This window comes from Cyprinus carpio, chromosome A1 (assembly GCF_018340385.1).
Source record: "Cyprinus carpio isolate SPL01 chromosome A1, ASM1834038v1, whole genome shotgun sequence".
NCBI classification, from domain to species: Eukaryota; Metazoa; Chordata; class Actinopteri; order Cypriniformes; family Cyprinidae; genus Cyprinus; species Cyprinus carpio.
Genome location: NC_056572.1, coordinates 19,158,036 through 19,170,381, shown reverse-complemented (window position 1 = coordinate 19,170,381; position 12,346 = coordinate 19,158,036). Strand labels below are relative to the sequence as shown.

The following is a 12,346-nucleotide window of genomic DNA, read 5'->3' as shown; positions in this document are numbered from 1 at the left end:
CTGAAACAAGTAGTGACATTTAAAACTGTTAGAAAAATGTCCAGCTGAAATGTTTTAGGAAAAATTCCATGAACGTGTATAAATAACATTTTTGTGCTTTAAGAACATTATTAACGCTCTGGTTCTCTTAGTTTGGGAGTCACACTTGGCTCCGTTGCGGTCAAAAGTGACTGAAGCCTTGAAATGTACCTTCTTCTTCTTTTTCCTTTTTTCCCCCAGGAAAATCAATTTAATACATTTTTGTTTAATAATAGTTTTTGATTATTATTTAGAATTTTGAGGGGATTTTAAGATATTATGCAATATTTATACAATTTCAATTAGCTATTTTCCCCCACAAGAATTAATATATTTTTATTGAATTAATTAATCATTATTTTTCAATAAATTGATTCCCATTGTTTATTTATTTATTTATTTATTTATTTTAGAAATAATTTCTTCATTTTATTAGGATTTGCTTTTAGATATAAATTTAGACATTCTAAAAGACTACATTTGTCAAGGTTTAAATATTTTTGGTTAGATAAATATCAGGTTTTGCTTAATGATTACAATCAAACATTGTATGTGTGTGTGTGTGTGTGTGTGTGTGTGTGTGTGTGTGTGTGTGTGTGTGTGCAAGTGTGCGTGGGTGTCTATTTTGCACTCTTAATATTTTAGAGTGTCACCCCTTTGATTGCTGTGCACTTTTTTTCTGCACAGTGGCTGATTTGTAGTTTGTACCACCAAAAGATTCTCTGAGATGTATTTTTTAGTATTTCCCTTTCATTTCCTCTGTCAGTCATTTCTGACCGGGAAGGAGCCAAGTGTTACTCTTTTTTTTTTTTTTTTGTCCCGTACTCATCTGAATCATGTACATGATTTGTTTGTGTGTTCACACATAGCTAATGCAACAAAAGTCACCAAGTGTCATCTCATTCTGATGAAGCTATGATTTTTAAAATTTCAAAATATAAAAAATTTGTTTAAAATAACCGAAGAGGCCCAGAGGATTAAAAACAACTTGATGGAAGACAGGTTGTTTTGACAAAACCTTGCCAGAATGGTTACAAAATGTTCCCTGTTAACTGGTAATCTGCAGTTTTTCCTTTAAATAGATTCTTCTACATGATTTAACACATATAAAATAGTTTGGGATATTAATATATTTTGGTTTAGCGATATGAAATAATATTTTTACTTAAAAATTGCTTAAAAATTTACTTAAAAATGAACCAGTTAATTTAGATGTTACCATTTTTAGTTTTACTTTTTTTTTCTTTTGTGTATTACACACTTTTATTTAACATTTAGGCCTAAACACCTTTTATTTCAGTAGATATAATGCAAGCATTATACACTTAGGAAATTTTAACTGAAATGTCAGTGATAACGGCTATCTGATTCTGTTGTGGTAGTCCTCCTTTGTCACAATGATTTTTTCAGAGGAAAAAGTTGTGAGCAGACCATTGCAAGTGGGTTCTTATGAGATCATCAAGACATTAGGCAAATGAAACTTTGCTGTAGTCAAACTAGCTAGACATAAAGTCACCAAAACAGAGGTATGTTGTGGTTTTTGTTATTACTTAAGTTAGAATTTATAATTATAAAGTCTTTTCATCTGCAATACATTTACAGTGATTAGCATGAATAGGCCTACAGGCTAAATGTAATAGGAATTATTGCTCATTTATTTAATGTTGAAAGACCTTTTTATTTATTACAGTTCTTTTTATCACACATTTAACTTCTTTCTTGAATAAACAAACCTATTCTCTGGTTGTGCTTTAACAGGTTGCCATAAAAATCATTGATAAAACACGACTGGATAAATCTGATCTAAAGAAGATTAATCGAGAGGTTTAGATCATGACGCTTTTGAAGCACCCACACATAATCAAGCTACCAGGTGTGTGTGGGCTTGTGTTGTTCAGTCATTATGAATTATTGCTATACATAATATATTTATTTTTATAGGCACACAAAGTGCTGATAGACCTCAGTCAATAACACCTTTATTGATCCATGTTCATTTGAAATTAGAGTTTAATATGTCTTATATTTTCACTAATTCCCTTATTAAACTGATAGCTTTAATAACTGATAATCAGATTTTCCAATTCACCTAACTAGTTTAAATTCACCAAGAAATCAAAATTGACCTGATTTACTTTACTAGCGCACGTTCCAAATTCATTTAAATGCATAAACTTATATTCTGCCATGACTCCAAAAAGATGTAATTTTGATTCTTTACTAAATTTAGATTCTTTATACTTTTTTTGCTTATTACAGTCTGAAAAAATCATATTTTTACTTTCTGGAAATAATGTTGGGATCAGATGGAAGGCAATGCAAAGACAGCTTGGCACTGCACAGCGTCTTGTTGTCTTCTTTGTCATCTTTATCATTTGGTTTCTGTGTAGACCTGCATTTGCCTCTCTTGTTATTTACACAACACGTGCGAATTGGTGGGCGGGGCTAAACAGGCAGTGATGTAGAAGCAGGCGTTGATCATCTTCTGCAGAGGCGGAGTTTAGCCACACTATTACGACATAAAGTGGCACATTCCATTTTGGCAGATTTGTTTCAGTATAGGCTGATTTAGGCTGAAACTTACAGGATGTTTTTATAGTACACTGACCTCTTATATGTAAAAATATCAAGGGACTTTTGATTTCTCAGTTCATGACCCCTTTAAATGATAACCCAGACCTATTTACAAATGCAGAGAATGATCTGAGGAATATCCCATTATAGAATTAAACTTCTGCTTAACGCCTCATTAAAACTAATCTTTTTTTCTAATTAGGAAAAGTTTCTGGCTCAAAAGCTTGGAACTCTTTTCTGCATATAGCACACTGCAAAAAGTGATAACCTGATATGAAATAATATTTTTACTTAAAAACTTAAAGACTTAAAACCTGTTATTTAAGGTGTTACCATTTTTCAGTGTAGGGGAGGAGATGCTAACTAAGTGTATTTTCATGCATTTTAAATTGTGTAATAATTTATTTTGCTTCTTCAGTTGACTATGCCTCTTTATTCAGTCTCTTCAGAACAGTAGCTTCAACCACTTTTCTGCTATCTACCTGCTGTTAGAAAGAGTAATGAAGCATCAAGCACTGCAGCAAAATAAACTGGGAAGTCAGTGGCTGAAAGAGCCATGTCACATTCCTCAGGGGACAGTGCTGCCTCTGGAGGATGATTTTGGCACACTTGAATACACATGCTTCGCTTCTGCTGCCTGTCAGCTTAAGACTACAGCATATAAAGAGTCACGGGTGAAACATTAAAAAAAAAAAGGTGGAGAAAGAGGATCAAGCCCTTGACGGTCTTTCTGTGGAGTCCAGAAAATCACAGAGACACACTCCCCCAGATGCCTCTGCATCCCAGAAATTTTCCTACTTCCCAAGTAAGTTTGAAGGAATCTCTAAAGAAATTATATTCATTATGATTGGTCCATTCACAGAAGTATTGCAGACACCCAAACACCTCCATCATCACATGTACTTGTTTAAAATTTAATTTAATGCACACTGAAAAAAGTGGTAACCTGCAACTGTTACCATAAAGAGTTATTTCTAATCCATAAAAATTGTTTTGGTGGTATACAGTAAGTGAATGTATTTAGGTTCAGTGATTACTGATATTTTTGACTTCAGTAAAACCAGTTCATTTAGATGTTACAATTTTTAGGTTACCTTTTTTTTTTCAACACCTCTGTACTTCTGAATAAAATGATAAATTCCTTAAAAAATAAATAAATACTGACCCCAAACATTTGAACAGTAGTGTATGTTAATAATGCAATTCAAAATAATAATTAAAATATTAATTATAGTTGTCATAAATCACTCAATGCCCCAAACACTAAAACTACAAAAACTAAATTACTGCAAAAAAGCAGTAACCTGCAATTGTTACTTTAAAGAGCTATTTCTTTGTGAATAAAAGCAGTTAATTTAGATGTTACCATTTTTAGGTTACCATTTTTTCAGTGCACATAGACATTTAAAAACACAATTATCATATAAAACATAAACCATGTCTTCATTGTCAAAATTGATGTGGAAGGTTTAAAGAGTTAAAGACATAATAATCATAAATACTAGTTTCCATTGATCATGCATTGCACAGCGCTAACCACTTAATTTTGCAGTCTTTTTTAGTCCTTATACTGTATATTTAAATAAATCGACTGTTACATCAAGCCAGATTGTGATGGTTGTAATCCCTTGATTGGACTGCTACCTGCCTTAAGTAAACTGCAGTTCCCACGCAATACAGTCTCAAACGTCATTACTCAACTACTAACTCCTAGTAATGTGCTAGATAACTGTATAACAGGGCCAGAAACTTTAAAGTTCAAATTCAAGGTTATAAAAATTAAAAACCCATATTTATAGCTTCCTGTGGTGAAGAACACCACCTGCAAAGTGGCCCCCACTCTTTACTGCAGTCTTTACTGCAAATTCCATTAATAATAAAGTATTGTCAGCATAACTTTTGCCATGTATGAAGGCTAATTTAACATTTCTATTTGGAATGTGTCTGTTAATTTTAATATTAATATTAATTATTTTATTTATCATCCCAGAAACTACATTGATATTCAAGTGATGCAGATTGTGTCTAACTTTGTTTTAATAAAGTAGTTGACCCAAAAATGTGCTGAAAATGTACAGGCCATGAAGGGCAGCAGCAGTTTCTTTCAATGCAAGCTGCTCATTCCCCTGACCATGTGAAAAATGCAGGCCTAGAATCACAGAGCTTCTCCAGTCCACTTCAGAATCAGAGGAATCCCATCAGTCACTCATCCAGCTCCCAAAACCCTTGGCTCCCACCACAGTCAGCTCTTCGGGGCTCTCTATCTTCTCTCTCATGTTCTTCATCCATTGTGGCTTCAGCCACACAGCTTCTTGAAACTCGACTGCAGATCAGTCCACAAACTTAGTCTCTGCCTCAGGCTGGGCTTCACATTGGCACCGTATAACCCTCAGTTAAGTGACATTGATTTGATTCATTGTTAATACATAGTTTAGATTTTGCCACAAAGGAGTAGTGCTTGAGAGTTTGAGAGTGAGTGACTGAAACTGACAGATAAATAAATCTTTAGATATGGTTTGTGTGTTTGCATAGAAGTGAATAGTTTTATAGAGACATTATATTGCTCTGTCTTTTTTGTAGTTATTTAGATATTGTCCATTAAGTGGTGTATATAATAATAATAATAATAATAATAATAATAATTGTTGTGGGGAAGTCATGTCCTAGTGGTTAGAGAGTTTGACGCCTAACTCTAAGGTTGTGGGTTCAAGTCTCGGGCCGGCAATACCACGACTGAGGTGCCCTTGAGCAAGGCACCGAACCCCCAACTGCTCCCCGGGCGCCGCAGCATAAATGGCTGACCACTGCTCCGGGTGTGTGTTCACTGCTGTGTGTGTGCACTTTGGATGGGTTAAATGCAGAGCACGAATTCTGAGTATGGGTCACCATACTTGGCTGTATGTCACTTTCACTTAATAATAATAATTATTATTAATATATGTCAATTAAACATTTTACTATGACTGATGTTGTTTTTGTATAATAATTTATTTGTTGCCAATAATCAATAATTGAAGATTACTTCAGTTGTTATTGCTACTAAGATTTCAGTTCCAGCAAAAAAAAAACACTAGGCATTGCTTATTTATTTATTATTTAAAAAGTATATGTACTTATCTAAGAAAGTAATGGGTAGTTTAAGGTAATTACATGGGTGAAGGTTAGGTTTAGTGGTAGGTTCAGTGTTCATATTTACTTCATATTGTTTAAATGTTTAACTGTTTTTTCTTTTTAAAGTCAGTTTTACAAAATATCATGCTTGTACGTATTATTTGTCAGTGCATTAGTCAGTGTACTGTAAAAAAGTGGTAAACTCCAATTTAACCCATAAATTTAGTCTTGTTGTTACAGATTCATATATTGATTCAGCAATATTAAAGGGGTCATATGACGTTGCTAAAAAGAACATTATTTTGTGTATTTGGTGTAATGCAATGTGTTTATGCAGTTTAAGGTTCAAAACACATTGTTTTCCATATTATGTACATTATTGTTTCTCCTCTATGTCCCGCCTTTCTGAAACGCGTTGATTTTTACAAAGCTCATTGCTCTGAAAAGCGAGGTGTACGCTGATTGGCCAGCTATTCAGTGTGTGATTGGCTGAATACCTCAAGCGTGTGATGGAAATGTTACGCCCCTTACTATACTGTGATGCTGTGTGTCCCGGTATGAGACAAAACCAATAAAACCCATTACAAATGAGGCATCTGTTGCATCCAGTGGGGACATGATTATAATGACTTATACGTACTGTCTTTTTATGCGTAGGGTTGCGTATCACGCTGCATAAACATAAAACCACGTCTGCATTTGTGATCAGAGGAACGACAAACAACTCGCATTTGAATCATCAGTGGCAAATTATTTAAATATTTAAGAGTGTACTTACAGGCTGTGAGTCAGAAGCGCCAGACTATCCTTGCAAAGTTGGAATTGCCCCACTTTATAGAAACACCCTTTGTGCCACAAAAGCATTGTAGGCTACTCTCACAGGAAACAGTCCTCGTCCTCTGTGAAATGTGCTGCACACATCTGAATATTTGGGTTGAACTGTTCTGGAACAGTGTTGTAAATACAACTCAACCACTGATTTCTAGTTGTGTCCTCTTTTAGAAAGCCAAACAAAGTAGTTTGGAGCTTGTAACACTCCAAAGAGAAAGGAAAAATCTTTAAATAATATTTTTGACTTGAATAAAAACAGTTAATTTAAATAAAATTTGTAGTTTACCGTATGTGTTCTATATTTAAAGATTACTGGCAACACAGTTTTATGCTAAAAAACATATTAACAGTAGCCCCAGTTAAATATATTTTAACATGATTTAACTCATAAAGTAGTTTTGCTGGTATAAATAAGGTATTTAGGCTGACGGAGCAATATATATGTTATCATATTTAGGTTAACATTTTTTTAGTGTATTATGTATGTTGTGACTTGTGTTAAATAGCAAAAATAAAACAAACAAGAATTTCTTAATGGTTAATGGTACAACTTTATTTATTTCTTTTTAATCACTTTTAGTAGACCCCTGAGGAGTCAGTAATGAGTAGAACAGGGCTAAACCCTACAAGACAGGAAAAAGTCAATGACAAGAGAAGTCTAGAAAAGAGGTCATGACACAGGCGCAGAAGAGGCCGAGGTCTGACTGGTGATGGAATCTCCCTCGGATCAAAATCTTCAAACAGATCAAGCTTTAACCAAGCTCTCCAACCTTCCTTGGAGCATAAGTACTCCAACTGTCCTATCCTATACAATAAAGGATTATACTTTTAAATAATGATTACTCTTATTGTAGCCTATATCACCAGGATGGTCAAAAATCAGAACAATGATTTATCATCTGACTAGAGAGGGGTGTAGAGGCTTGATTAAGAAATGAGACCCTCAGCCAATCATCCTGATCCATTTCCTGTGTGTCATGAAAAATGAAAACACTCATAGTGGATTATGTAGATTATTAGCTAGTGTAGTCTAATGAAAGAAGGTATTAGGTCAGATATACACTGATACCCTTTGAAGTGGAAATGGGAGGAAAGGCTTATTTAATCATAAACAAAAAGAGGATTTGCTTAAATCCACTTTTAGATGCCCTCTGAAATGAAAGCCCCCTGTGAGCCCCACTCACACCTCCATACCGCCACCTGGCTGTGGGGAGTGACCTGTCTAAGAGGAGGAGCCTGAGTTGGTCTTGTCCTCCCGGGTAACAGGGATGGTGCGATCTCCACGACCAGCCTCTGTGCCACCAGTCTTGGGTCCACAAAGAGTAAGCAGGCCATCAGCAGACAGTGTGCAGGTGATAGCAGACTGGTCCACGTTAGAAGGCAGACGGTAGCGGCGGCGGAACTCACGGGAGATGTAGCCGTGATCATCCTGAGGAGCCAAACAACAAATGTAAGGAAAAGTCTACATCATGTACAGACAGCAGAGAGATGACCCGAGTAAACACTCACTATTTGCTCTTAGATGACCTGAAGATGTGCATATTCTATTGTTGGAAAACTCAGTGTGGTAGGAAGGTTTTGAAATATTTTCAGGAAAGATTAAAATAGGCCAAATTATTGTAATGTTGAAAAGATGTGTAGAAATAGGAAGGAATTTTTTTACTGTTAGAATAAGAACCTAAATAAAAGCCCTATTTTAGTAAATATCCACTTTCAACTACTGTTTTAAAAGTTTAATATATACATGTATATAAAATTTATATTTAATTAATATAAATTATGACATTTCTTAAGATGTAGATACCAATTTTCATGTTGGTAACATTTTACAGTAACGTCCTATGTTAATAGTTAATGTTAGTTAATGCATTACTATTACATAATGCATTAATTTTCTTACAGTTATAAAAATAATCTTGTTGTTGTTGTGTTTATTTTTTTTTTTTTATTACAAATATTGTATTTTTGATTTTTATTTTAGATTTAGATTAATTTGATCCTGATTACATTAGTGTAGATTTGAGCCCATGTACTGTAGTGTATGTATCAGTACAGTTCAACAAGCACTGCCCAAACATAGTCACCAGGCTTTCATGTATGCTTTTGATCAGGTCAGACAACAACTTTAGGGTTAAGTCATTTTAAAACACTCTACCAGTAAATCCCTAGAAAGATTACCCACAAGCCCTTTACTTGCATTTAGGGAATCCAAATGGGGTAGCAGGCTATGACGCAAAAGTGACATCAATCTGACACAAACATTATGAGAAATTGGCTCACTTTTTCCTCATCTGTGCTTCTCTTAAGGCTACTGAAACATGTAAATAAATCCATAATACTGAAATAGTAACTGGGGGTGGGAGAATGAGGATAAAAATAGAAAAGGAACTGAAGAGAAGACACAACTGGGAGAAAAAGAGAGTGACATGAACAGATGATGAATCATGAAATTATCTTATAAAAACTGAAATAAACCAAAAAGATACCTTCCATTATTAGAAAAATCAGCACAGCAACTGATGAGAACATTTGGATGGTTAATTAAATTTCATTGTAAGTTTCTTATTGCACACATTCCCTGTCATGTCTAAATGAGCTGTGACCTCACCTGTCTTTCTCCATGCCGGCCCTGGATCTCCACATAGTCATCTGTCACCTTGACATTGAGCTCATCAGGAGAGAAATGTTTCACATCCAGGTACACTGTGAATTTGTCTCTGTCAGACCTTACCTGCAGAAATGGCAAAGTGCAGTTACATCAATGTGGTGTTGTTTGAGGCTAAGAATACAAAAGGATTTTAGATTATTTCAGAGAAAAAAAAAGAAAGAAAGAAATAAACTATTGCCAAAAAAATCTAGGTGGATATGATTCATAAACAACATGTTTCACTGGTTGTTTCAACATTAGATGAATAGTATGTAAATTAATTCCTTGCTTAATTCTTTTCTGTAAACTTAACAGAAAAGGTACTGGTAATTTTCTCCACGGAAACTATACATTTTTCTACTGTTCTCTCTCTCTCTCTCTCTCTCTCTCACACACACACACACACACACACACACACAGTGTTGCATTCTCCAGTTTTGTTAATTTCTCCATTTTAGCATGACTGTCAAAGTTATGCATTATTTTTCAGTTTGCTCTTTTTTTAATTGGTCTTATTTGCAGTTTAATTCCTGGAGTCTGTAAGAAAAACTTCCTGGAGTCTGTAAGAAATTTATTTTCTGGAAACCTTGCAGCATTAAATGTTTGAGTTTCACATCCACAATATACTTCACTTTGAGGTGATACTAATTCTTTATATGCTGTTTGTCACAAAGATGATTTAATGTATTGATTTAATGATAAGCAACGCCTGTATTGGGCTTCAGCATCAACAGGGGCATTTTAAGATTCTAAATCTAAATCTTCTCAATTCACAGTGAAGCAGGTCATTACCTCAGAGATGCCTGAGTTGGAGGAGTCCAGCAAGCTGCGGAAGAGTGAGTGTCGATAGTAAGGGTTGATACTTGAGGCAGCGAATGGAAAGAGGTCATAGTCGAACAGGCCTTCTCCAAAGAACTGGTCGAAGAGGCGGGTGGGGTAGCCCAGGGTGCGTCTAAACCAGGGATGTTGGATGGCAATATCCATAATGTCAGGCTTGGAAATTCGCAGCTTGGATTAGCTAAAAGTAGACTGGAAAATTGCAACCTGGTTGTGACTATCTGCACCTGATGTTGAGGAAAGTTTTCAAGGAGATGATGTGGACTGAAGGCAGGTATGAGGAGGCTGATAGAGGCTGGTACAGTAGACAAAGATCCCTAACGATGTGTGCCGTCCCAAGTGAAGGCAAGCTCATGCTTATATACCTGTGCTGCAGAAAGAAAGGCTTACAAGTGGATCTCTCTGGAATGGCATTATCTCATGGTGGGAACAGTGCTGTCAGCAGAATCAGTGGGGTGCACACTGACCTGAGAATGACAGTCTAGCCCTGAATGGCTCCCGGTAGTTCCCTACTGGCAAGTTGTCACCGGAAAATAAATGCCTGCCAAAACAAACCAGAGTGGCTACAGAGGATTACTAATGGTGTGTTATAGCCACTTGTTTCACCAGATGTTTCTTAGTCCTGACTACTTTATAAGTACAGGTCTTTAGAAGCATATTTCCTCCTCAGAATTGAAGCTTTACTAAAAAGTTCATTTTAAAAGTTAATCTGCAAAATTCTTTAGAAGCTGATGCAAAAAAAATAAATAAATAAATAAACATTTTTGATGGCATGTTACTACAGAATACAAATCATGGACCACATAAAGAGAGGGATTAGTCTTGGGAATGTAGCACATGAGTGAAATTCGCATGATTTACAGATTGAGCCTAGACATCAGTACAATGTATGTATTTTTAACCCTCTAAAAAATGAAATAAGTCATAAAAAGCTGTTTTTTGTTGATTGATTTTATCATATTTGAAACATCTGGCTTTTATGGATCATATAGTATGATATAGTGAGAAAATGGAGGAAGAAACAGCTCAGTTTTATTCACAGACCCAAACTGAGCAAAAAAATTGGTGCAAAATGGTTTATATGGCCAAAATGTAAGATGAAATTCTGATAGCTTTTAATGTAAATCAACGAGATCTTTATAACAGTATAGCGGACTACTTACATACAATTATATAAATGAGTTGTCAGTCTATATCTCCCAGTAATGTCTTAGTAATATAATGTTTAAAAGATGATCAAAACATGTAATGCAATGCAATACAATGATTATTGAGAGATGAACAAATAATGTTCCTCAAAAGCCTGATGGATCATATTTGATACTCACATTTTAACGTGATATGGATAATAAAATAAAAGTTACTTCAGTCCAGTAAGTGTTAATCTTGAAATATTACTAACAATATCAATTACAGTCATTCTTATTTTTAGTATATAAATAATAGTAAAAGTTTCACAGCAAAAAGACACATGAACAACAACCTTATGGGTGGACGTTTGTACAATGATACAATCAAATCGGACAACAGAAGACATGTGGTAGATTGTGTGCAACAGGGTTTTTTTTAAGCAAGGTTTTTATCATGTTGATCATTTAAATGCCATAGGAATTTGTCATATCAAATATGATACAGTAGGCTTTATCATGCCCTCATGGTACGAGGGTCAGTAAATAAAGAAAGAAAAAAGATAAATGAATCAAGCTAATAAATAAAATTAATATGAATGTTTTATATATGCTTTTGGTAGATTGCAAACTGCTGCTTTTTTCCCCACTGTAGTAGTGCACTGACACATATGTTCAGTGAAATGGCTTAGCAAAGGTTTTGTGTGGAGTATTTAACATATCTACTATCAGTCTGACTGAAGCCATAATTCCAGTGGCAGATGTAATGACTTCCTCTCTGGTCCGTGCGGCAGCATTAGGGTAATCCTAGGGGCTTCACCTGGCACGCTGGTGAGGCTTAACTGTAAACCACCAGCAAGGCCCTTTTTCCATACCACAGACTCGACGGCCTTGGCAAACAGACCCCAGCCCAGCCAGTGGAGTGAGGATGGGTGTCCAGGCCACCGGATGGGTGGTTTATTCTTTGGCCAGGTTTCAGCTCAGTCAGCAGCTTTTGTTGGAAGCTTTTTGTCAGTGGACTGAAGCATGAATGTAACTATTAAGTAACAAGAGTGTGAGGTAAGAAAGGATATTATATATCAAGTCTGGAAGAGAAGATGCAAACTTCATTATCTTGCATATATCAGTATCTTCAATAACTGTTTATGGACTCCCTTCCATTGTTTATTCATTTACTGCGACAAATCCAATTAGGAAAGGA

The 12,346-nt window shown here is 35.2% G+C and overlaps 1 protein-coding gene across 1 annotated transcript; it reads right to left on the bottom strand.

Moving 5' to 3' along the window:
- Window positions 1-7,555: 7,555 nt before the first annotated feature.
- On the bottom strand, window positions 7,556-10,367 carry LOC109048103 (alpha-crystallin A chain). The gene is made up of 3 exons (XM_019065788.2): window positions 9,974-10,367; window positions 9,143-9,265; window positions 7,556-7,963 (listed from the first exon to the last, which is right to left on the bottom strand). The coding sequence occupies exons 1-3, from the start codon at window positions 10,163-10,165 to the stop codon at window positions 7,757-7,759; spliced, it is 522 nt and encodes a 173-aa protein (XP_018921333.1). The 5' UTR covers window positions 10,166-10,367; the 3' UTR covers window positions 7,556-7,756.
- Between the last annotated feature and the right edge of the window lie 1,979 nt (window positions 10,368-12,346).

Bases quoted from the DNA above. Each gene is read 5' to 3' on its own strand.
- LOC109048103 (XM_019065788.2), bottom strand. From the start codon at position 10,165: ATGGATATTGCCATCCAACATCCCTGGTTTAGACGCACCCTGGGCTAC. The intron at 9,266-9,973 runs GTAATGACCTGC...CCATTTCTGCAG, and splicing joins CCAACTCAGGCATCTCTGAG to GTAAGGTCTGACAGAGACAA. The intron at 7,964-9,142 runs GTGAGGTCACAG...TTGGCTCCTCAG, and splicing joins GCCGGCATGGAGAAAGACAG to GATGATCACGGCTACATCTC.